This window comes from Mytilus galloprovincialis, chromosome 13 (assembly GCF_965363235.1).
Source record: "Mytilus galloprovincialis chromosome 13, xbMytGall1.hap1.1, whole genome shotgun sequence".
In the NCBI taxonomy this organism is placed as follows: domain Eukaryota; kingdom Metazoa; phylum Mollusca; class Bivalvia; order Mytilida; family Mytilidae; genus Mytilus; species Mytilus galloprovincialis.
This window is the reverse complement of record NC_134850.1, coordinates 66,525,823-66,553,820: the sequence shown is the minus strand read 5'-3', so window position 1 is coordinate 66,553,820 and position 27,998 is coordinate 66,525,823. Positions and strand designations below refer to the sequence as shown.

Genomic DNA, 27,998 nt, shown 5'->3' with positions numbered 1-27,998 from the left:
CACAGTATTCCATCATCCATGTCGTCAAACGATAAACTTTCTATAGTGTTTCAATTTAAACGTGTAAGTTTCTATTGCGCGTGGTATATCTGGTGTCATAAATCTCATTTGATTTGAAATATAATCATAAAACACCTGTAAAAATATTTATTCAGGCATACACAATAAATCAAATGTATTTACGTAGAAGATTTATAATAATTTTAAATTGACAGATTTTTGTTATTAAACCAGAAAAAGCAAACACATTACACACCATTCATTTTGTCATAGAATAGCAGTGATAAGGTATTAGTTTGATGACAGAAAAATAGTCGCAATTAGAATTTCATTCCAAATCCATAATTATAAAACATTTGCTGAAAGTTGGAAAATTCGAGATAATGACACTATTTCTGTTTTGTTAATATTTATTGCTCTTTTTAGAACATGAGAAAAAGTTATTTAATATTGACGAGCTTTTTGTAAAAAATACCTAAAACAAATAGCCAAATTCATGTAAAGCCAACTTTGCCTGAAGGAGTTGAAATCTTAGTTTTTTAATAATTTCAAAATTTATAAACGGACAATTTTAGTAAAGTTAGTTAATATTTATTCATTAATTCTATATAATTCAGATATAACATCCCTATACTACAAACAGTAACATATGTAATCAGATAAAAATACCATTGAATATCCACAAAGATACAAAATAAGCTCAATACTTGGGACATAATTTGACAATTGAGATGGTAGGTTGAATCAATTCATCAAAAGCATATAATGGTATCATATGTATATAGTATAGTTGTCAAAAGAGAGAGTATAGAACATATATACATTTCTATATTAAAAGTTTCTGTCACTTTACTTCACTCATTTTTGGAAAATTATTTATAACTAGTTTTAAAGACAAAGTTTAGAATATAATGTTCACAAATAGTACAAACATTAAACCGAAACAGAACTACAAGGACACATTATACTAGTAGTTAAGCGGTTTCATAACATACATATATTTATCGATTTATGTTCTGCATGTGAACGTTTCCAACAACATAACCAATTCAATACGCAATATAACTGTTTAAACAACATTGTTCTCAGCATTATGGATGCATCAATTGAAATCTTAAAAAGTCAGAAAATATTTAACTAATGGCTTACAGTTAAAAAAAAAGAAAACATTGAAGAAATGTAAGACAATGACCTTAACTAGGCATTCATAGTTATGTATATGCTTGAGGTCAAATATTGAAAACACGTTCAATAATTTCTTGCGTCCCGCTTTTCTGGATTTACCTTCATCAGGAACGTTGAAATCCGAAGATGTCTACTGGACCTTTTTTACATTATTTTATTTTATCTATTATTTTTACCTTTGTCTTTTTTTTGTTTATCTAACCCATATCTTAATTAACTTTTAAAAATATAAAATAAATCTTTGATTTACCCACTCCTGTAAATACTCCTCATAACCCAGTAAGGGGTGTTCCTTAGATAGGAAGCTCAAACACAAGAAAGAAAGTACCGAAACCGTTGACGAGCTTTTTGTAAAAAATACCTAAAACAAATAGCCAAATTCATGTAAAGCCAACTTTGCCTGAAGGAGTTGAAATCTTAGTTTTTTAATAATTTCAAAATTTATAAACGGACAATTTTAGTAAAGTTAGTTAAATCATGTCAGTACCGAAGTACTGACTACTGAGCTGATGATACCCTCGGGGACTGATAGTTCACCAGGAGAGGTATCGACCCAGTGGTGTAAAATATTGAAAACACCATATTTATAATTTCTTGCGTCTGAAGCACTTTTCTGGAATAACCTTCATCAGGAACGCTCAAAGCCAAACATTTGAAATCCGAAGAAGTATAAGTACCGAAACCGTTGAAGAGCTTAACTTTGAATTATGTAGTTACAATTCAGGTTTAATTATTTTCGTCTCACGATTCAATGTACATGTCATAATTATGTTACTATAATAATATTATATTCATAATACAAGTCTACATAAGGATCTGCTATCCTAGCCTGCGTTAAGCAACCAACCCCGGTTTATTGTATGCTTATTTTCTATTTTTTTTTTGCCGCTGTTTTGTTAAGTTGTCTTTGTCATCTGAGATTTACTTATCCTTTTGTGCAATTCTGTCTTCTATGCCTTTATCGATAGATAAGGAAACACAGACACGAAAAACTATATAAAGGACCATTAGAGTTAAAACCTTTAACAAATCGTATCATTTAGAACTTGACTTCATCCTATCTGCTCTTTTTCATTTGGAAGCTCGATAAGTACTTTCAATCTGAAAAAAATCAAACATGTTGGCCTCGGTGGCTATGTTGTTGAAGAGAAGGACGAAAGATCATAGATTGAAAATAATTAGAATATGTGCTAAAACAAGAATTATCCACTCTTATATTGATAATTATCAAATATAATATCTTGTAACGGGGAAGATTAGAATAATCAAATTTGAACGGGAAATGTACCACAATCATCCCTATTATGACTTTTTTTTACAGACGATAAAGTATGAAAGTAACCAAGCATTTCCAAATATAAAATTTCCAACCCTGATTCAAAGACCGTTGTAAAATATAATAAATCATAATATAAATTCTTGGTATCTCTTCCTTCTGAACAGATTTAATTTAACGTTATAAAACATGTTTTAAATATTTTAACCGGTGAAATGTACGTTCCATTAAAGACGAATTGACTCAACAAATAAATCAGTTTTTTGTTTGGTATCCATGTATTTAATATTAACACTCTTCAATATAGATTTAAACAATTAGAGTTGATTCACTTTATTCAAATAGGAACACAATTCCCCAATATTATACCTTAAAAATGATAACAGTTATTTTCAATAAACTTATATTTACTTGTCCCAACTTTCAACATATGATAAATGTGTTGATCTAGATACCGAATTATTGTTATGCCATTGTTCACTTGTACTTGTATTATAATTGTCTTTTTGATATTCGCACTGGTAGGTTGTTATACTGTGGATTCATTTATTTTCGTGGGTATCAATTTTCGTGGATTGAGAAAAACTTGTATATTCGTGGATATTTGATTTTGTGGTTTTGTCAATCTGTGCACACAAAGCCATAGAAAATTTGTAATTCGTTGAACATTTGAATTCGTGGTTCACTTATACTCACGAAACCCACGACAATTGATATCCAACGAATAATAATGAATCCACAGTATTTCTGAATTGCCGTTATCAGTTGGAGTGGCTGTTGGTCGTCCACCCTTTGTTATTCTGTTATCTACAATTTCTTCAGCATTCCCATTTTCGGCTTGATTCTGACAGTTCTGCTTAGAATATTTCTAGGGTAGAACTGATCTAGGTAGTATAAAAAAGAAGATGTGGTATGATTGCCAATGAGACAACTATCCACAAAAGACCAAAATGACACAAACATTAACAACTATAGGTCACCGTACGGCCTTCAACAATGAGCAAAGCCCATACCGCATAGTCAGCTATAAAAGGCCCCGATAAGACAATGTAAAACAATTCAAACGAGAAAAGTAACGGCCTTATTTATGTAAAAAAATGAACGAAATGACTGTTCTAGGACAGTTTAGAACAGTTCTATGACAGTTTATTCTCACAGTTCTAATGAGAGATTAGAAGTGATCTCCACTGTATATGAAGAGGGTTGAGATCTATCAAAACCTATTATACCCAGCAGCTTTGCACCTGTTTTATGTCAAAAACCTCTGTCCTTTATTAGTTTTGTATGGTTTTTTTTAAATTTTAGTTCATTTTAATGTTTTGAGTTTAGTGTGATGTCCATTTTCACTGAACTTTTAATTTGGAGGAGACGTTACTCAGTTGTTAAACTTGTGTCTGATCCATTTGTCATTTTGAACAATGAAATATGTTTCAGCTAAACTGAACTAGCACACATTTTTTTAGGGGACAGCTGAAGCCCGCATCCGGATGATGTAATTTCTCGCTGTGTTGAACACCCGTTTTTGGACTTCGGCTGTTATCTGTACGTTGGTCGGGTTGATGTCTCTTTGACATATTCCCCATTTTTTCAATTTTATTGTACATGCATTTGAAGGTATTGCTTATAAACGTATGGTATAGGAGTGACACGATAGGTATTACATATTGAACAGAATATGCTACATTTTTGTAACTATTCTGAAGAACACGAGAGCAACCCCAACTGTAGTCTTGTTCGTGTTTTTAAATCTTTCGGCTTTTAATTTTGTGTTTCGAATACTGTTTTTTTTTCAATGTCATGGCACTGTCAGTTTATTTTCGACTAATGAGTTTGAATATTGCCTCTCTTTACCACAATATCCATAAACTCAAGTCCTAACCAGCGACAGATGTTTTGAACAAGTGATTTCAATTTTTCAAAAGCAGTAATTACATAAAATACGTATCACATCAATGCAAAATTAAAATTGCATGAAATCTAAAAGTTAAACAATACACCAAAAATAATGTAATAATGAACGACGAAATAATATATCAGTTGAATTGTTTAAAAAAATGTTGCTATATGTTCTATGATGCGGCACGTTATTCATGATAAAATTAAGAATGGAAACGAGGAAATTATTTATTCCCCATTTGTAGTACTTTTGGTAATTTAACATAAATATAATACGTTCATAATAAGCTCAGGTTTCAAGCAGTTATTTATATAAATGAGTTGCATCAGTCAAATATTCGTCTTTCATTCGCTGATCAATGTCTAGTATGCAGTTAATCTGTACATTTATATTCAAAACTCAATTTTCGACACATAAATACGTATCAAGTATCCCACAATCTCTGTCGTCAAGCGATGAGCTTCAATGTGTTTTAATTTAAAGGTGTAAGTTTCTATTGCGCTTGGTATATCTGGTGTCATAAAACTCACTTGTTCTGAAATATAATCATAAATCTTCTGTACAAATGTTTATTGAGGCAATACATTACAAATATATACGTAGAAGAGTTATCATTTGTAAAATTGTTATAATTTTTGTAATTAAACCAGATAATGAAAAAATAGCACATCGGTTCATATTGTCATACAAATCGTTGGTAATGTCCCAATTTGATGTCACAAAACTTGTTTCATATAGAATTCCAAATCCTTTATCACAAAACATTTGCTGAAAGTATTACTGCATCTTGGAAATTTGAGATAATGACACTATATCTGTTTTGTTCAAACTTATTGCTCCTTTTAGAATACGAGAAAAAAATATTCAATATTTATTCATTAATTCTATATAGATCAGATCTTACAACCATCCGATATTAGAAGCCGTTATCTACTACAAACAGTAACATATTTAATCAGATAAATATACATGGCATATCCACAAAGATACAAAATTAGCTCCATACATGAGACATAATCGAACAATATAGATGGTTGGTTGAATCAATATACCAAAGGACTATAACGGTATCATATATGTTAAGTAATTGTAGTGTTGAACAGTACATTTCTATATTAAAGGTCTCTGTTACTTAACTGCTTTTGGAAAATTATTTTATAGTTTGTTTTTAAGACAAGGTTAGAATCAAACACTGAACCGAAACTGAATTGCAAGAACATTTAAAACACGAGTAGCTAAACGGTTTCATAATGTATTCATTGCTTTATGATCTTTATGTTCATAAAGTGTACAACACAACCAATACAAAACATAATCAAATTATATACACAACCGTGGCCTTGGCATCATAGAGTCACCCAACTTTGCACATAATTCAATGCCAATGGTTCAGCAAATATTACACAAATGGCTTCTTATTTGTCAATAAAAAAAATGTTAAAGAGAATTGCCAGACTTTTACCTAAACTAGGCATTCATAGTTATATATCTACCAGAGGCCAAACTTTGATCATTCGTACCTGAAAATAAATGAAGAATTATGTAGTTACAATGCATGCATGTAGCTGGAATGTCAGTTAACTGCTAGTAGTCTGTTGTTATTTATGTATTATTGTCATTTTGTTTATTCTATGGTTTCATCTTCTGACATCAGACTCGGACCTCTCTTGAACTGAATTTTAAATGTGCGTATTGTTATGCGTTTACTTTTCTACATTGGCTAGAGGTATAGGGACGATTGAGATCTCATAAACATGTTTAACCCCGCCCCATTTTTGCGCCTGTTCCAAGTCAGGAGCCTCTGGCCTTTGTTAGTCTTGTATTATTTTAATTTTAGTTTCCCTTGTGTACAATTTGGAAATTAGTATGACATTCATTGTCACTTAACTGGTATATATTTCTTTTGGGGGCAAGCTGGGGGACGCTTTCGGGTGCGGAAATTTCTCGTTACATTAAAGACCTGACGGTGACCTTTCTTCTGTTGTTTTTTCTATGGTTGGGTTGTTGTCTCTTTGACGCATTCCCCATTTCCATTCTCAATTTTATGTTTAATTATTTTCGTCTCACGATTCAATGTCATATGTAACTATAGTAATATTATATTCTTAATACAAGTCTACATCAGGATCTTCATCATATCTACTCTACTTCATTTGGAAGCTAGATAAGTACTTTCAATCTGCAAAATCAAACATTTGGGCCTTGGTGGCCGTGTTGTTAAAGAGAGGGACAAAAGCATTTTTAAATATAGAATTAACAACCTAGAGTAATAAAATTAACGGTACCAATTTTGTTGCACCAGATGCGCATTTCGACAATACATGTCTCTTCAGTGACGCTCGTGGCCAAAATATTTGAAATCCAAAGCGTATATAAAAGATGAAAAGCTATAATCCAAAAGGTCCAAAAAGTATAGCCAAATCCGTGAAAGGAATCAGAGCTTTGCATGAGGGAGATACATTCCTTAATTTATAATAATTTCCATCATTTTGTAACAGCAAATTTTAATAACACAAAAAGTACCGAAGTACTGGCTACTGGGCTGGTGATACCCTCGGGGACTAATAGTCCACCAGTAGAGGCATCTACCCAGTGGTAGTAATAAAATTAACGTAAATGACCGTTGTAAAATAATTACAATTCATATTATGAATTGGTAGTATCTTTTCCTACTGAACAGATTTAATGTAACAAATATTTAGTTTTTTGTTTAATTTCCAAATATTTAAAATTAACACATATAGATTGAAACAAACAAGGTTAATTTATTTTCAAATTTACGAACATTATTGTCTAATATTTTTGGTTCAGAATTTAAACAGATCTTTGCGTTAGACTTACATTTACCAGTCACATATTCCACATGTGGTGAATTTGATGATATAGATACCGAGTTATTGTTATGACATTGTTCACTTGTACTTGTATTAGAATTGTTTTTTTGATATAAGTTGGATGTTGCCTGATCCCGATATATTTCTGAATTGCCGTTGTCAGTTGGAGTGGCTGTTGGTCGTCCACCCTCTGTTGTTCTATTATCTACTTCTTCTTGAACATCTCCATTTCCGACTTGATTTAGAGGAATTTCATCAGGTGGTGGGACGATAGGGTCATGATGACCTGCAGGAAGAATTATTACTTTTAAAAACTAATCATTAAACAAAAGATTGGTTTCTGGTGATTCTTCCGCCTTTCATTTAAGTTAAGATAAAACTCCAAGACCCACATTTAATGTAGTTCTTCATTTGTTTTGTTTATATTCCTTCTAATATACTTAATATAGGGAATACTTTATAATTAATCATATATATATAAATATTTGTTAATAGATTCAATATTTCATAAAAGTCTCACCACTTGTAATACATATAATACAATCATCATAATATACATTGAATAAAACAGTAATTTTATAAATTAAAATACAAGTGCCATTCTATAAAGAATTATGAGAGACTATAGAAATCAATGTAAATTATAAGTATATATTTAACATGTCTATAAAACATTTCCATTATGTAAAACTATATAACTACATTGATCATGTCTAAAAAATATTTCAGGTCTGTAAAAAACATAATTATCAATTAAGCATATAAATAGTGATGGCACCTTTCTGTTATAACTGACTCTTTTTCGTACAACGCATTTATTAGGATTTCATAAGAACATACTTTTTCAGAAGAAATATAGAATAAACAAACGTTCTGTGACATATAGTTGTTAACCTCTATGTCATTTGTTCTCTAGTTGAGAGTTGTCATTCAAGTGAAATGCAAAGTTTCTATAAAAGGAGTTTTATTTTAATTACAAAAAAGTCAAATCACAAAAATAAACAAATGGTCTTCTATTTCAATGGTAGAAAGCAAAGTTAGGACAAAGCTGACTTAAACGTTACTGGAGAACACTTACCATGATTAAAACACATATTAAACTGGCACATGAAATGTTCTGTTGTTCGCCATATACACAGAGCGACTATCAATAAAACCACCACAGCTACACTTAGAATAGCAACGCTGTAACAAAAAACACGAATGTGTATACGTTATGGTAATATTAACTCACAACTGCATACCACGAACTTACTTCGTTAAATTTCAGATTTACATGAATTTGAAGTCATCGTTTGAATAAGCTTATAAAAGGATTCATAGTTGTTATTTCCTAATTGATATTGCTGTTTACGCATTTTTATTTTTTTATTGACCATATGGTTATCTATTTGACCATGTATACACATATCTTTAAAATTCTCATTCGTTTGCTATATTGTAAGAAAATCCAGAAATGCGTATATAAAACAACATAGTATACAATGCTAGTTACAAAATAAGGAAATATCTTTTAGCAGCAAATTTAGTAGAGAATGAGTGACACAAAAATTGAACAAGATCATTTGACACAAATACAACAAAATAATCTTATCAGTTCGGGGAAAAGACGAACATTTGACGTATGAAAACGACTACTTCAATTTACGACTTTCAGCAATTATTGGTAATTTTAAACGCAAACAAGTACTCTACGTTAATAATTGTACCTGCTCAAAACGTGGTTATTCATGATGGCGACAAGAACAATGTATGGTAGTTACATATGACAACAAGAATTCAGGCAAAATGATATAGTAACTTTTATACAACTGCAATATTACAATTATCACATCAGATTTATCGCACTAGAATCTGGTTTATCAAAAAAGTTTAATGTCAACATTTAAATGTAAACAGTGACATTTGGTAGGAATAATGAATTGACAACTATCTATTTCAGCCCAAAAAAAGAAATATTTAAGAAAATAGAAAAATCACAAAAATACTGAACTCCGAGGAAAATTCAAACGAAAGTTCCCTGATCAAATGGTAAAATCAAAAGCACAGACACATCAAACGAATGGATAACAACTGTCATATTTCTTACTTGGGACAGGCATTTTCATGTAGAAAATAATATATTTAACCTGGTGAATAGCTAGCTTAACCTCTCACTTGTATGACAGTCGTGTCATATTCCATTATATTGACAACGATGCATGTACAAAACAAAGTATAGTTCACAGAATTGCCGTCACAAATCTTAAAAATGATAAATAACAAATATATCAAGCTAAACAAGACCCCGACGTGACACAATATATCAAAATCAAGACGTAAGCATGATGTATGTACATAACGGTAATAAAAAGTAAATATGATGCACAAAAACCGACGACAACCAGTGGAATTTAGGTTTTACGTATTTAAACACATTTCAACTTTAAAACATTATTTGAACTGCACAACTTATGTTTTGCAAGGTAAAATGTATGAAAAATGAGCAAATTTTGTTCATAAAATTTTCAACAACATTTAAATGGAATAAAAGAATATTCGTCATACCGGGTTTATCAAACAACAAGTCCTTTGAATTTTTTTTGATGTAGTATTATGAATTATACATTTTAGTTTTGATAAAAACTAACAATGTTAGCACATGACGAGACGAACACAATGTTTATTATGACATGACATGCAAATGAATAAAAGCCACCTAACGTATTCTTACAAAGATAACCTTCTATCTTAAACCTTAACCAGAGATAACAATACACAGTGACATGCACTTTTCTCACCTGCTGTTATTCTAGTAAAAAAAGAGATGCACTTTGTATATACCTGTTAAACCTTAAAGCTTAACAAATTAGTTTTAAAAATTGATACACTGGCACGAATTAGCTGTGAGTACAGCAACATATCACGTATGGTTAAGTATTACTGCAGCTGGTATATACCATTTTTGACATTGTTCGCTCTTATAAATGATTAAAATTTTGATTTGATATCTGTAGGTTGTATTGCTTTTGCCTTTTTCCACATACAAAAATGCCTGTATAAAGTCAAAAACATCGCAATTGTTTTCTATTTATTTGATGTTTCTGATGTTTTAATTTTATCATATGAACTTTCCGATTTGAATTTCTCTTTTTTCTGTTATTTTGCATTTTAGTACATTAAGTCTCGTAAACAATTTAGAATTAATGTCAATAATATCTAGTTGTTTTTCAATAAATTCATTTCATGTTATTACTAAACTTACAAAACGGTAACTCTGTTGCTAGCTTTTTTTAACATGTGTAAGTAATTGTAAGGGTTGTACAGTTTTTGCTGATGTCCTGTCAACTGTAAAGTTTACTTACATTATTATCATTGGTGTATTGTCCGATTTGTCATTATGTTGAGGATAAACTGAAACTAAGAAAATATCTATTGATATTAAACAAGAGGATGGAAATAGAAAAATGGTATTTTTTGTCCAGTTGCAAAAATAAACTTTTCATTGTACGTATACGAGACACTAACAAAATATATTACAACTAAGGCTCATACAACGTACTACAAGGAAATAATAATCATAAATAGAAATATGACTGATCATATATAAACTTGCAGTGATGAGAAAATAATAAATTGATGTATAGGTGTACTTAATAATGTTTAATACTATAATGGCATTACACCAGCCAAAGTGTTTTCCGTGAAGAATATATAATATGTTCTATTGTCCTCTTTGCGAAAGAAGTAAACAAAATCACACATGCACTGAAGATATATTCAACAAAAATATACTAGATATAGTTACAATACTGTTGTCAGGTCATTATTGATTGCAGATTTTGGCTCTAATATTGATTCACTTATAGGGTCTTGGCATCGGAACTAAACACATTTTTTGAAAAAAAACAGTAATTGGCATGACACGGGTTATGTTCTTCTCATATGTGTTATAATGGTATGATACGCAACCTCTTAAGGTAAAGATTATGCCTGATATTCATACGATGAGGACATAATCTTTCAATCAGTTTAATTGAAGTCTGGAGCTGGCATGTCAGTTAACTGCTAGTAGTCTGTTGTTATTTATGTTTTATTGTCATTTTGTTCATTTTATTTTGTTACATCTTATGACATCAGACTAGGACTCCTCTTGAACTGAATTTTAATGTGCGTATTGTTATGCGTTTGCTTTTCTACATTGGCTAGAGGTATCGGGGGAGGGTTGAGATCTCATAAACATGTTTAATCCCGCCGTATTTTTGCGCCTGTTCCAAGTCAGGAGCCTCTGGCCTTTGTTAGTGTTGTATTATTTTTAATTTTAGTTTCTTGTGTATAATTTGGAAATTAGTATTGCGTTCATTATCACTGAACTAGTATATATATTTGTTTAGGGGCCAGCTGAAGGACGGAGGACCTCCGGGTGCGGGAATTTCTGTTGGTGACCTTCTGCTGTTGTTTTTTCTATGGTCGGGTTGTTGTCTCTTTGACACATTCCCCATTTCCATTCTCAATTTTTGATTGGGAATACATGAATTCAAAACGTTTCTTTTAATGTTACCTTTTCCTGAAGAACATCATATAACAATGTCTCATAATATCACTAAGTGTTCGTTATGGATATAGTAGATTTAACATTTGACTTTCAAGACTCGCGGGAAAGTTAAGAAATTTAGTACCATATACTATTCAAGAAAGCTCCTAAGTTTGGTTACACCTTGAAATGCTGATAACATCAATATTCAGTTAGTTGAAGAAAAGTACTCAACTATATTGGAATAACAAATAAACCGAGGGAAATATGAATATGTCAGTGACTTGTTGACTTAAATGCATGTATCACTCGTAACACGGTCCTAGTTTACTACATATTCAGATTAGAAAACATACCTATTGTTGAGTGTGATGGGGTCGACAAAGAGAAACTAAGTTTTACCAACTGTCTTGTAGTTCTTATTGTTGAAATCTGTACTTCCGGTACACCTTTGGAATCTCTGTAGAATAACCAAACAACGTTAAAAAGTTGTTGTGATACCCTCGGGGAAATAATTCTCTATCAGCAGTGGCATCAACCCAGTGGTTGTAAATAAACTCATTATATATACCAAGACTAAAATTATGTATTTGCACCATACGCGTGTTTCGTCTTCAAAAGACTCATCGGGTACGCTTGAATAAAAAGGGGTTAGAAAGGCAAAATAAAATACGAAGTTGAAGAGCATTGAGCATATTTAACAAATGGGAATACACAATAACTCTAATATTGTGTCTTGATTATCCAAGTTTGATTTTATAACAGCGTTAGATAATAATGTTTTATTTTGTATTTCAAAGGTAACGGAATCAAAAGTATTTTCATATTTACACTGTTATTATTGTTTTAACACTGGTATACTATATACTATTTCTCACGTTTGACATGATATGAATACGAATAAAAAAATTATAAAAAGATAAGGGCTGAATATTTGTCTAAAAAAACGATTGTTCACTTGGCTAAAAACAAAATTTCTATTTGATATGATTAACGATGAAATTGTAAATCCTATGGGGTTGTGTGTTCGCTATAACATGTATAAGGTCGAATCTCTGACGAAATGGTAAATATGAAGTTTATTGGAATGTGTGAGGAAAAGGTGTACAAAACTAACGTCTATGTGTTTACTATCTTGTAACGAACGTCCCATTGGTCAAGTTTGCTGAGAATTTTCTTTGTATACTGACCTTCGGAATAGTTTGTCGAAAAACGAATTTGTATTTTGTTTATTCCGAGACAACTTGGAAACTGAAAATGTAACCTGACATATTATGGATCATTTTGTGTAACTTTTATGGAAAATATCGAAAAATAAAACAGATTTGTTTTAATCATAAATACGTACAACATTGCCAATTTGGGATTTAGTTGTAATGTTGTTTTTTATGCATTTTATAAGAATCACCAGAATATTAAAATTAAATTGTGTTTGCAATGGTGCTATTATTTGTATTATGTTTTGGTGTTATCAATTCTCAATCAAAACTGTGTTAAACTATATAGTTTCTTTATAGTTAAAATGACATAACTGAGGTAGCTGAAAATAAGAACACCCTGTGCACGAACCACAATTAACGCGAATATATTGACAAATAAGACATATGTGCAATGTACCGAAAACACAGAATTGAACCACAAACGGAAACAACAGACAACACTTAAGCTAAAAATGATCAACCGGACCCATATGTATAATAAAGTAAAAAAAAACCAAAATGCTCCAAAATGGAATAAATAGATACCGAACCACTTCGTCTAAAACAGCGATCATACGACATACAACAATATCCAACCGTACATACAAAAAAGCATCATGATTAAATGTATGAATGGTGGATATATGAAAACTAAGATATGTCACATAGCAATACGACTCACATTCGGTAAAACAGTCATATTTTGGATTAGGACACGTTCGGTACAAAACAGACAAGACGACGTAGATGGCAAACCACAATATTAGACGTGGTGAAAATGTCATTTGTTAGCTCATCCAATTTGTCAAAGATTTAGGTCTGAAGTCGTCCATCCCTGTCTTTATAAAGGAAAATATTAAGGTAAATGAAACAGTCCTTCTAGTATTAGTAGCCTCATTGTTTCAAATACAGTGAGATATATAAGATGCAAGTACGGACTGAAATATTGGTTACGCAGTGATAGGACATTATGAATGTATATTTGAAAATGAAATTAAAATTTTGAAAATGCATGTTCCTTTTGTATTTTGGAAGATTCTGAATGAATTCTGTTTTATACAAGTACTTAATCAAATTGGCCAGGGGATGCACAGTGAGTACGCATTTGTTGTTGAAATAAATATCCACCTTACTCAATAAATATATTGTTGACCACGAGGTACAGTATTTTGATATTATCATCTTTAATGTATTTTCTTATAGAATCCGTACATCTCGTCACAGAATTATCATAACCCACAAGTAGAAAGAAATATCTACGATAAAAATTTTAGTTTACACAATAAATCTTTGCAGTTCTATTAGGAAACTAAATAGATTTTAATATTTTAAATCAATTGAGTTAAAGGCATCTACAGCAGAACATATAATACTACAAACCTGTAAGAAATATACTTGAATCTTCTGCAGGGTCCACAACCTTTTTCGTTTTTTTCTGTTCCCTCTGTACAATTTACACACCCTGATTTTGTTTTATTAACATTTATTAAAGCATTCGTACATTAGCTTGCTATTAAACAAGGTTCAATCCATCATTTTCTATATCAGAAAAATTCTATATCAAGTTAGGAATATGACAGTTTTAATCTATTTATATGATGTGTATGATATTTTGATTTTGCCATTTGATGAGGGATTTTCCGATTTGAATTTTCCCTCGGAGTTCAGTATTTTATGTTTTTACTTTTTTACTGATTAAATTTACAGGAGATGTGATATAATTAGTAATGAGAATGATTCAACAATAAAATTAAGACCAAGTAATAACAACTAAATATAAATGAAACTGCAAATTAAACAAACACAGAGACAATGCTAACAATCAATAAAACCATGATGTATATTGCTATATGTTATATAATGTCATTTTAACGTACTAACAGTAAGATTGATTTACTTATAGAATAAATTTTGATCATTTTGAAAAGTGATAATGTTACCTCCGGTTATGTTCAGGTATTCTCCGATTCCACACTCTGTTTGTTTGTCGTCACAGAGACAGGGATCACCATAATAACACTTAGTTGTATCACATTCACAGCCTACAAGCGCATCACAAAAAGCAGACTGTTTGCTTCTGCTATACTTTATTTCTGTAAGTAAAATGTAAGACATGAATCAACTACAGTGGACAAGACAACCAATTTGTTAAAAAAAAACGAAACAAGGTAAATGAACAATATCAAACTCAAACAAAGATATGCAAATTAAAAAATAAATAATCTAACATTTCCTTAAAATATTGAAATCGGAAGAAAAAAGTTTGGCACACAAATAAAAGAGGGACGAAAGATACCGAAGGGACAGTCAAACTCATAAATCTAAAACAAACTGACAACGCCATGGCTAAAAATGAAAAAGACAAATAAAAAAACAACATTACTTATGACACAACATAGAAAACCAAAGAATAAACAACACAAACCCCACCAAAAACTAGGGGTGATCTCAGGTGCTCCGGAAGGGTAAGCAGATCCTGCTCCACATGTGGCACCCGTCGTGTTGCTTATGTGATTACAAATCCGGTAAATAGTCTAATTCGGTAGGTCACATTCATGAAAGGGAAGGAGATTGTAGTTACGACGTAAGGAACATATCCGATATCATTTGTGAAACAAATAAGATTGGATATCATGCTTATTCTATTGTTTCAGTTCAGATTACTTTCTCATTTTTGTTAGTTTCCTTGATTGATATCTTCCGATTAAAAATAGGCAAAAGATACCAAAGGCACATTCAAACTTATAAGACCCAAATTACGGACAACGCATTGCCAAAAAAACAAAAAAAAACAAACACCCAGCAGACAAACAAAAGAGCATAAAACACAACACAGAATAATGAACACTGAGCAAAACAAAAGCCACAAATACTTAATGTGATCTTATGTGCTCCTGGATTATATGAGATTCGAAAATCAGTAAGCGCTGTTGCCTCAATCATTGAAACTCAAGTTTGAACTAGATGTAACGATGACATGCTATAATCAATAGTGTAATTAAGAAAAAAACCACATGAGATGTTACAATCAAAGATTTTTGTTTAAATGGAGATACTCAAATACAGTTAATTTTTATTTATAAAAGTAGGATGCAAAATAACATATTCTACTTGCCATCTGAATCACATTTCTGAACTTTTTTAAAGCATTCGGTATCTTTCGGATTTCCCTTTGGTGATGAAGATATCAAATCAGGTTGCACTAAACTCTTTGGACATTGTATACATATATCTTTAGTGTGTTCTGTAGCACAGGGCTGTATTTCATGACCTTGAAGATAAAACATAGCTGAAGATGGTTACTGTGTTGCAATTCGTTTTAATGTGTTAGCATTGTGTTTTGAGTGTCATTGCCAGATAAAATAAATGATAAAAAACAGTTAAATGAAAATCTTCAAATTAACTAGAAAGTTAATAAACTATCTCATTCATCAGCTCACCTGGTTCACAATTTAAATATGGCAGACATAATCTTCTAGTACCATTAATGTTATATTGGACATATTTATCATCTGTAGATATCTGTCAAAATAAAACAAAATGAGTCAGTAAAAGGAAAAAAGCATAAGAACAGATGTTTTGGTGGAAAATGAGGCAACCATCTATCAGAGAAAATATGACAATAATTAGATAAAAATAAATGTATTGTTAGTCATTAGAGAACATGACACAATGTTTACCGTTAAATCGTGTAAAACAAAGCCCACAATTTTGTAAAGCGTCAAATAAAAACATCGTGACAGAAGGGAAGCAAAGCTAAGAACTGCCTAACAAGCTTTAGATTTTGAAGAAGCACTCACAGAATATGCTTAACTTCAACTTCTGTAACACAACAACATAATTAACTGCAAACATTAGTTTAAAAGATTTGAACTCATTAGATCGGCATTCAACAAACAAAAACAAACACTAACACAAAGAAACAAAAGTATCGATCTAAGAAAAAGAGTAGGAGTCTATTTAAAGATTATCAACTAAGTTTTGTGAATTAAATGTTTGTTTTAAAGTGCTCAATTGATAACGTTTCAGAATATTTAAGAAGCTAATATGCTTTTAATATCAAATTTACCTGCTCTATAAACTTGCATGTGACAGTTTGATTTATATAAGGGACTAGCCAAGATTAGAACCGAAATCATAGTATTGATAATAGGATTAAGCTTAATCTACGTTTGCGGTACGACCTGCCTAAAACTATAGTTACCTACAAACGTAATACGTTTATGTAAATTTAGAACTTCACTACAATCACAGGCGTTTTTATGCAATTCTCACCAGTGTAATTAGAAAACAGTTGATAATAAAAAAAACCAACAATATCAACAGTCGGTGAACATTTTTAAATGTCTCAAATAAATGGACGGTTCTTTTCAAGTTTATTCATAAGCAGATTTGGAATGTTCTTATTTGTACGCGTGTGTTCATGAATATCAATTATGTGGTCATTTTTATAAATTTCCTGTTACAAAAATCTGAATTTTCGAAAAAAAAATAAGGATTTTCTTATCCCAGGAATAGATTACCTCAGCCGTATGTGGCATAACTTTTTTGGAATTTGAGGTCATCAATGCTCTTCAACTTTGTACTTGTTTGGCTATCCATCTATTTTGATCTGAGCGTCACTGATGAGTCTTATGTAGACTAAACGCGCGTCTGGTGTATTAAATTATAATCCTGGTACCTTAATAACTATCATACAAACATAAAAAGGGAACTAATTAACATATTTATATGTCAATGCACTGTACAACAATATCTATTTACGCCATCAGAAGGTTGATGGAACACGCGACAACCACACTTAATTATAAGCATGTCTTTCGTGAGTTTTTCAAGTGTTATAACGATTATATGTTATATCTTCCTTCCTCATAAGTAGTTTGGGACGTACTGGTAGCCCTCTTCATGGGTATTAAGTGTTTACAATTAAAGATTTTGTCGTGATAAATGATAACTGTCTACATTTACGAACCAACATTATGGCCTAGTTGTTCTTCAGTTTTTTTAACTTGTTTGACTTTATGAATATTTTGATATGAGCGTCACTGATGAGTCTTATGTAAACGAAACACGCGTCTGGCGTACTAAATTATGATTCTGGTACCTTTGATAACTTTGGCAGCTTTTGAGAAGATGTGACGATAATATTTTTGTTATCAAGAAATGCCTATTTTTTCCACTAAATAATATAACTTGCGATCAAAGAGATGATTTGAGCTTTACGGTTATGACCTTACCATTTATTTGTAGCAAAATTACAGCTGAGGTTGTATATGGAGCACGTATCTCCTAGTTGAAACGATATTACGTGGCATGTATTTACTATGAAGATTTTCTTGATAAAGAGTAGCTACACAGTTTACAGTTTACAGTATGGAAGGTTTGTGTTACAGATCAAGATGACATCAGATATGTAATAAAAGATGAACGAAAGATACCAGGGGGAAAGTCAAACTCATAGATTGAAAATGAACTAGCAACGCCATGGCTTAAAATAAAGACAAACAGACAAATAATAGAACAGAAGACACAACATAGAAAAATAAAGACTAAGCAACACGAACCCCACCAGAAATCGTCGTGACAACAATTTATTCTTTCTTACACAAATATTAAGGATTTGTATTTTTTATCATGATTTTCTAGATAGAGGGTAGCTATTCAAGTGGTGTATGGCAGAAAGGAATATCGGTTTTACAGATGATGTAGAGTATGTTCTTATAGTCGTAATCACAATTAATCCCGGCAACCTTAAGCTTTCTTCAAATTTGACCTATCGAATTTGATATATATTACCTGTTATGTACTTACATGAGTAATACGATGGTTGCCACATGTAGCGTAGGATCTAACTACCCTTCCGGATGATTTATGATTACCCTGATAGTTGTTAATTTGGGTTTCGTTTGCTTAGGTCTTAAGGTGTTTACGTTGTTTTTGTGTGAACTGTTTTTTTCTCTCTATGTTTTCATTTTTGAAATGACTTTGTCAGTTTATTTTCAACTTACGGTATAATTTTCAAAATTTTCGAAATTCACACTGTATAGTCAGAAATAAAATTCTCGAAATTCATACCGTATAGTCAGAAATAAAATTCTCGAAATGACAAATGTAAAATGATTCTAAGTAAAAACTACCGGCTTTATTTGTGAACAAATGAATGAAGGAAAAACACATATGGTTAATAGAAACAAACGACAAACACAGAATTACATGTTCAGGACTTGGTACCAGCACACACTTCATTTGGCGGTGTTCAAACTAGTCGGAATGTATCATTGTGTACCTTTGTAATCGTTTGCCTCCCAGTTAATGTATAAACGCACTACGGAAGTGATATAAGATTAATTCATCGTTTTGACAGTACATAAATCCGGGAGGGGGAAAGGATGGTGTGGGGGGGGGGGGGGGTGGTACAAAACAAAAACCCACAATAAGCATAAAACTAAATACAATAGATGTGTGAAGGAACAAGGAAATGGATTAACACAGCATTTGCAGTTACACTTAATTCAGTACAGCTTTATTCAACTGAACTAACTTCAGTGAATTTAAATCAGAGTAATATCTAAATATTTACGTTTGACGGATTATCATTTAACGTATTTCTAAAAGATGACATCCTTACTTTGTTAAAAGATAATAGGTAATACGAACCTTGACTATTATGCAAAGAACAATCGTTGCACGCAATGTCCCTTTAACCTGACTTGTCATCCTTACACCATTTTCTGTTATCAAAGAATATCAGATTATAGTAAATAAATGAATAGAATTCATTAATTTGAAAAATCGTACTTTAAACCAGATCCTAAAAATTGATTAACCTTTCTTTAAATAAAAAAAGTAATAATAGCAATATTACATTAACATATGCACACAATTTTAAAGTTTGCTGTTTTTCTTTATTGTGTATAAAAAATGAAATACGAAATCTTTTTATGATTGACAATGCAAAAAATATTGTTCAAAGATCTAACAGGTGTATGCAATGAGTGTGATCATCGTATGACTTTCAACAGTGATTAAAAACCTAACCGTGTTGAGTGCTTTTAAACCTCATATATAACAAGAGAACTGAAACAAGAAAACCAACTCAGTGGTAAACATGTTTGGTCGCGCTCAATGATGTGAATTAACGAGAAACATATACTATAGCATAATCTAGTACGTTTTTATTTGTCTTCAATAAGCACAATAAAAAAAGTATAACCAACAAAAAGATAAACAACTCGATCTACGAATATTCGCATTACCTATATATGCGTATTTGCGATTGTTGTGGCCTGTGTATGATGTATTATTAGCATAATTCGTAGTAGTATAATTCATGATTGCGATGAGGAATGTCTACATACGATTTTAATTTAACTAAAATTGATCATATTAGTCAGGTATCTGCATAAAGTCCCGCTGAAGTCACTTTAAACAAAATACATCAGCTCTACCATACTTAGTTCGCTTAGATCCTTTAATTTTTTTTTCAAATGATGGTTTATGTATTATATAGAAACAGCTCTTCATCTGCACGCTACAGAACATTCCATATCACATCTTTATCCAAAATGAACTTAGAATAACTACTCATATTTAGTTTTATTCAGTATTTGTTCCAGAACATCGCAATTAAACACAATAATAATACAGTATCGATACTTCATCCCCTAGACAGTTGAAAAACCATTTAACAAAGTTTTAGTTAACATACACTGTTTATTGATTCAGACATACTTGTTATCATTATGTGGAAATAGATAGAAATAAATTATGTTTGTATCTGATAAGCTGTAGTTTGACCCAAAATTACTTCTGTCAGGTGAATATGCAATGTTGTCCGACCATTATACCAGTATATTATCAAAACAAGATTAAAACATGACTTTGAAGATTTTATATTATATTCCTTTTTACAAAAGTTACAAGTTTGTTGATCGTAGTATACCAATTCACTTAAAGTATAAGCCGTCAATAATATTAACCCAATGGCATTTGATTTATAATATTTGTATAGTCGATGTTTTGTTATGACAAACAATATGTTTAATATAATTGTATCTCTAGATATTAAAGCCTTTATCTCAAGTTCGATAGGATAAATGTGTCCACATTAAATCAATTCTGCTTTTTAATTTGTGCATGATATGTCCAATAACATTTTAAAAGAAAAAGTTGTACTTACAGTTTAAGTGTACAGCGAGCGGGTACCCGGAAATAGTACTTATATTTTTTACTTTAAAGGAAGTTACCAATGGTCTATCTCAATCAAGGTTGTGTTTGGGTATATTACTATGTGAAATTATCATTTCATTTGCATATATATTGCAAAACACCACAATTAATATTATGTTTCTGTTGTCATTGCGTTTAAAAGGACTGTTTAACTCATCACTAGTCCATACGAACTCAAATCAATTCATGGACATTGGGTCGTCTTAAAATGCAAGCAGTAGGTAGAGTGTGTGCATTTGTTAATCAAGGTTAATTATTTAACTCAAATACCTTATCAAACAAAAAATATCAGCTCAAGCACATCAATGGAATTTATAACCCCTGTCATATTCCTGACTTGGAACGTGCATGTATTACCAAGTGGAAAATTCGATTTTTAGGTTTACATAAAACTCATCTGTGACGCTCAAAACAAAATCAGAATAGTTGTAAAGCCAAACAAGTACAAAGTTGTAGAGCATTCAGGACCTAAAATTGAAAACTTTGTGCCAAATACGACTTAGCCTATCCTATTGATTCCTCTATTCTATTAAGATAATATTCTATAAACAAAACCATTAAAACCAACGGAAAAACTTCTATGACGTGAATTTAAGTACCTAGTGATCCTTAACTGTATTGTCTTTAACAATGAAGGACAGCAACAATGTTAAGTAAGTTATAAAAGATCCTAGCATGACATAATGAAATAGTACAGAACAAAATGAAAACCAATGGCAAGATTTATGCGGACAATTACAAAAAAAACAAACTAAAAGACATACCGAAACACATGACAACCTCTTAATTCATAATTGCAAGAGCCACAAGGTGGCTCGGTTTTATATGTTAGTGAAAAACAGAAACATTGAACTGCAAAACAACAAACGCGAATAGAATATTCAATGCTGACAAATATCATTGCATGATATAGTCTTTTTTCCGTAGATTTACTGTTCATGAAAACACTACTCACATACATAAATAGCCATACAAACACTTGAGAGAACTTTAAGGAGGTTGCATTAGCATTTTTCCGTTAAAGTTTTTTAATACGGTTATCCAACAGAAGATGAATCAAGAGACTCATCATACCTTATAAATAACATGCTGTCTTTGAAGAGTATTTTCAAGTGCTAAAGTGATAATAAGCAGGTCATTTATGTCAGCTTATCATACATGATAACTGTTTATCAGATAGAGACGTACAAGAAGAACTTGAAATAGATTATCAGACCTGGTATGTTTACCTCCTGCTATGTTACCTATTCATATGTAGCACTTGTCGTGTTAAATAATAAGTGTCTACCTTATTAAACCGTGATTATAACCAAGTTTGAAAGCTTTTAACACAGTGACATTATTTCCATCACTCCGTTTGCACTTCATCACGACTTCTGAAATATTTGTTTTTACTTTCATGTTTTTATCTCATTTTTTAACTGAATTGATGAAGATTTAAAGTTTCTACAGTTATTTGTATTTATTCATCTACATTGAATAAACACTTGTCTACGCATTATTTGTAGATCCATCGTTACAAATCTTATTAGTTAAATTCAAGCTGTTTTTCTATTTATCAACTTGTATTTCTACTTTGTTTTGAAGACATAACGAGGAATACAGTAATAAAACTTAATTTCTTAATATTTTGGGCTCATTATAAAAGTTCCTTTTCAATGATATCCTTCCAATTTACATGTGTATAAATATTGTTTGGCAAAAAAATTCGTTTGCAAATCATTAGCAAATGTTTTAACCATAAAAAAACGTAATTACTCCTGTATAAGAACAAATGTGTATCTCCTATATAACCATGAAACGTATATTAAGCAATCATTGCTAAGATGTTTTAAGTTGTATGCCAGGGAATTACCAACGTTTTAACCTTGAAAGAACAAAAAATTGTGTCCATATCAAAAAGAGAGCTTTTTGAGAAATATGCTGTTTCTAATTTAATCTTGATTATTGATATATGAATATAAAGAAAGTGATTAAAAAGGAATATTCTAGCGATATCATCTTATTTAAACACATTCATGATCATATCATCAAACTTGAGTAGCTGAGTAGCAACCATCAAAAGTATAATTTAAGTCTTCATTAAATATTACATCAGATAAATCAGGCCACAAATTTATTTTTGTTTATTATTACGGTTTTCGTTTATTTATGTCCTACCTTTGTTATTTATAAAGTAACTCGATTTTTGTGTGCGCCATAAATAACAGCAAGATATTTTTCTTTAGACTTTACAATACATCCCTTTGACTATAGACTTTGATAAGGGGAATAACATTATTGTCTGAATGTGCATTTTAAAGTATGAGTTTATCATTTGAGCTATACGGTTTTATCGTCATCATTTCTTCCTTTTTCAAAACTAATTAATATCATTTATACTCAAATACTAGATTGTACCGATTGAAATGATTTATTCGTCGACTTAACTTCATAAGAAATTAAAAGAAGTTTTATCAAACAAACAAACATGAATGACTTTGAAAAGATGTCATTTTATAGATAAACATTTGTTTAAAAGGGAAAAAAAATAAATATCTCCAATGTTTTTCATCAAGTACTACGCAAAATAAAAATGTGTTATTCCTGTTGATAACATTCTGGTTAAATATTATAATAGGTATCACTTGCACGTTAGATATAACATAACAATTCATAACATATTTTTCAAACAAACATAATGTGTAAACCACAAAGTCATTCCAGATAAAAAAAAAAAAAAAACAGGGTTTTGTGAACTTTAAAAAATAAATTTATATTCGAAAATAAGATGATTCTTACAGATAAAGTCCACAAGCAAGCACGAGTACATATATACTTAAAATAAAGGATATGACAAAATATAATGGTATTGTTCTAAAATGTGGTTATACAACTATGAATTGTGTTGTTAGTTTTATATGTACTATGCCAATTTATGTTTTCCGAAAGACATGTGTTATACTTACTTATTTTCCTCTATATCAAAATTGATGAATTATTAGATAAAGGTCTTTCTTAAGTTATGACGGAAACTTTAATAACAAAGTTAAGGAATGCATGACATAAATACTAAACACTATCAACACAACATAAGTTAAATGTATTAAATACATAACAAACAGATGTAGGAACAAGGAAATAGGTTTACGTAGAAACCCATCGTAGAACTAGCGTAATGCACTTTAACTTTCTTTAGGATTAGACACCTACTTAAATTAACCTAAATAAAAGACACGTTTGGTGAATATGTCAATTACTTCCTTACTCATACTTGATCAAACAGATAATACGTACCATAGGTATTGTGAAAATGAAAATCGTTGCACGCACGGTATCTCTAATCCGGATGGTCATCTTTATATCATTTTCTATAATTAAAGAATATCAAGTTTGATCAGATAAATTTAATCAATACAATTTATTAAATCAAGATGATATGCTACACCAGATTTTAACCATCGATACACTTTTTTTGTTCAATAACTTACAATAATTCTATTAAGTTAACAGATTCTCGTCTTCTTCAAATTTATTGTTTGTTTGTGTTGAAGGTGAATCATCATTTTATATTTTCTCTGATATTTTGTCATAATTTGCCATTTTTACATAAATAATATTATGAGAAATAGGGGTCAGAGTGCTATGTTTAAAGCTATAAGTACTCCAAAATTGCCCAATTGTGCATAGGTTATTCGTGACATATATTTTTTGTGAATATAAAGAAATTGAGGAGATTAAATTTTGCAATGAAATATGAGAAGATAGGTTTTATAATATGCTTTTAAAAAAGAAAAACAGAAAAATATTGTCATCGAACATACACTCTAATTTCAAGAGTTGTAACAAATAAAAAGATTATAATCTTAGTATATCTCTATTAATGGAATTTTTAAGTAACGGTTATGTACCGTATGGAGTACAGGAATTGTCTTTATTTTAGCTTATGTATGCCGATGATATGATTCTATTTTCTGATTCTGTAAAAGGCTTACAAAATAAGTTAGCCACACTTTTATTGTACACTCAAAATTGGGATTTAACTGTGAACAACGCTAAAACACACAATATGATATTAAGAAACGGTGGTAATATGAGGGTTGAAGAAAAGTGGTATTTTGACGGTAACGTTATTGACATTGTTGATGAATTGTGTTATTAAGGTATACTGTTGAATAATAATGGCAAATATTTGCCTTGAAATCAAAAGTATCATCTTTATATTTGAATGCTTTTACATAGTACATTAATTTGTTTGATACATATATAAGTAGTATTTTATGCTATGGCAGTGATATATAGGGCTTTCCTATAGCTTTGAATATTGAAAAAGTTCAATTTTTTTGCAAAAATATTTGATATATCTTAGATTGTTTAATATTATAAGATACTGGTTTAAACTTTTATCAACGAATAATTGTTTCTAAACAATTGTTACAAAGAGCAGGTACGGAATCAATGTAATAACATAAATAGTTAGATTTGTCAGCTTAAGTATTTACTGTTTAACTTTGGTGTGAATGACTTCTGGTATAACCAAGATAATTTAAGTTGTAAATTAAACTTATACGTATTTTATCAGAACTAGAATATTTGATCAAGCTGATCAATACTTGAATCAATTATTGGAAGGCCATAAGTGTTTTATGTATTAATACTGTGCAAATAATGTTTGCTTTCAATTTTATCCTACTAAACATGTGAAATTTAGAGTGTATCTTATGAGAATTAGATTGTCTTCACATAACTTATTTGTTGAAACAGGATGATATCACGGTGTTAATATATCAGAAAGAAAGTGCACCGTGGCTCCTTGTATTTTAAACACAATAGAAGACGAGTTTCATTTCATTTTACAATGTAATTGTTATAATACAATAAGGAGAGAATGTATTAAGCCATATTATTATCAGCGTCCATTGTCATTTAAGCTTATACAGTTATTGAGCACAGGAAATGTAAAAGACATATGTAACCTTGGTAAATTTCTTTTCCATGCATTTAAACGTAGAACAGACATGTTTTAAGTCACCAATACTTAATATAGCTCCGTAATCTTCTCGGATGTATTCATTTATCAGTTATGTATGTATTATGTTTTTATTTATGATATATTGTATTTGCATATATATTATATTTGTACTGAAGAGCATCATTTGCTCAAAGTAATAAAAGAATTGAAAACAAATCTTAAAAGAAAAATCACTTGATTAGTTGGCTCCTTGTGTATATTTTAGCTGAAAAACGTTAATCTACAAAAAAAAAAACTTTTTGTTAAAAAAAAGAGGGACCAGATATACCAAAGGGACAGTTAAACTCATAAATAATTGTTTAAACAGTCATAATATGCAATAAATCACTTTTTTTCACTTTAACAAACAGTCTGACACATAAATTGCCAGTATATCTAAGTAGTTGCAGATTTCAGCAAAACAAAACTCTACCGATTATGCAGTGCTATTTTACAACGAAAGATTTAGAGATACACGCGATCCACCTTAAATAAAAAATGTTAATTTTGCGGCTTTGAACAATGATCATAATTTACTAACAAAACACGATCGAAGGTCCTGCAGACAAAACAGGAGAGAAAAAACTAAGAAAATTAAGGTAATGATTTATATAAAAGTAATGAACGAAATACAAATATTACAGATTGCAAAAAATGACAGGCACTGATTAACAGGCTCACGACCACTCTCCAGACAAATCATTTGTTGCGGATTAAACATTGACAATCTTCTGTTAACCTGGAACAGCGGTGTAATAACAAATGAATAGATCAGATAAAGCATAATTGGCCTGTTCAGCACGATACAAAAAGACCCGACAAAAGACAATTTTACCATATATGCATGTTTGCTACTTTTTGTGTCATGTGATTTAGTATCATATATGCTTTTTAAACTATTATTATTCCTAAATGTGATGATTGATAATATAACAATGCCAACACGCAAATAAAAAAAGGTTTTTTTGTTGGCATATTTTCCCCTCGATCTCGCATTGTAAACAATAGCTCTTAATCTTTAAGACACTGGTTATTCCGTTTTATCATGTTTATAGCTGTACACCGCTTCAGCTTATAAAGTCAACAAACAAATTTAATTCTTAATCCGTACACGTTTAACGATATTGTTAGTATGATCATATCTATAAAAAAAAACGAGCTGAAATTAAATTCTTTAAAAACACATTGTAGACAATTACTCTTTATCTGCATGACACTGGATATTTCATTTAATAACTGTATACAGAAACATCTTAAAAAGTCAACAAATATATTCATTTTGTTTATCCGTACACGTTTAACGACATTTGTTTTTATAATCATATCTAAAAAAAAAAAAAAAAATTTTATATAGGATTTTAAACAGTACAAAATTATTTTATGAGATTACCACTGTTATTCTTTCAAACAATGTAATCATTTTGAATTCACGATCTAACCTACGTAAATATAGATTGATATGTTATCATTTAGTGTCAATAAATCCAAATACAATTGAACAATCTGATATGACCCGCAATGACTTCTGCAGTCAGGTTGTTTGCGATATCGCCTAATTAATACGAGTTATAATATTTTAAAAAATTCTTTCATAAATATTTCGTATTTTCAAAAGATCGGGGTATCATCGACTTAAATAGAATTCTGCATTTAATTTAACTTGGTAAAACATGATAGGGAATAACTGCATTGTTCATGCATTTGTAGTAAACTGAAATAATTATTATTATCAAATGTATAAATTATTATTTAATAAAATTATATGCGAAATGATCAAAAGTTCTACTTACTGTTATAAATGAATGGCATGTACCCGGAAATAGTATTTGGGGAATTCCCAGTCAATATTTTGATTTTGAAGGAAGTTACCTTATG

At 30.6% G+C, this 27,998-nt stretch overlaps 1 protein-coding gene across 5 annotated transcripts; it reads right to left on the bottom strand.

The window, feature by feature from the left end:
* Positions 1-14: 14 nt before the first annotated feature.
* On the bottom strand, positions 15-27,998 carry LOC143056840 (uncharacterized). Of its 5 annotated transcripts, XM_076230007.1 has the most exons (13): positions 27,914-27,998; positions 24,410-24,483; positions 19,562-19,635; positions 16,345-16,426; positions 16,020-16,175; positions 14,845-14,997; positions 14,285-14,366; positions 12,062-12,165; positions 10,537-10,591; positions 8,271-8,377; positions 7,200-7,478; positions 5,821-5,878; positions 4,572-4,893 (listed from the first exon to the last, which is right to left on the bottom strand). In XM_076230007.1, exons 3-12 carry the CDS (start codon positions 19,619-19,621, stop codon positions 5,826-5,828), a joined length of 1,131 nt encoding a protein of 376 aa, XP_076086122.1. In that variant the 5' UTR covers positions 19,622-19,635; positions 24,410-24,483; positions 27,914-27,998; the 3' UTR covers positions 4,572-4,893; positions 5,821-5,825. The 5 variants fall into 5 exon arrangements, with proteins under 5 accessions (XP_076086120.1, XP_076086122.1, XP_076086123.1 ...); XM_076230005.1 differs by lacking the exons at positions 4,572-4,893; positions 24,410-24,483; positions 27,914-27,998 and adding exons at positions 15-113; positions 20,161-20,515; XM_076230008.1 differs by lacking the exons at positions 24,410-24,483; positions 27,914-27,998 and adding an exon at positions 21,084-21,105.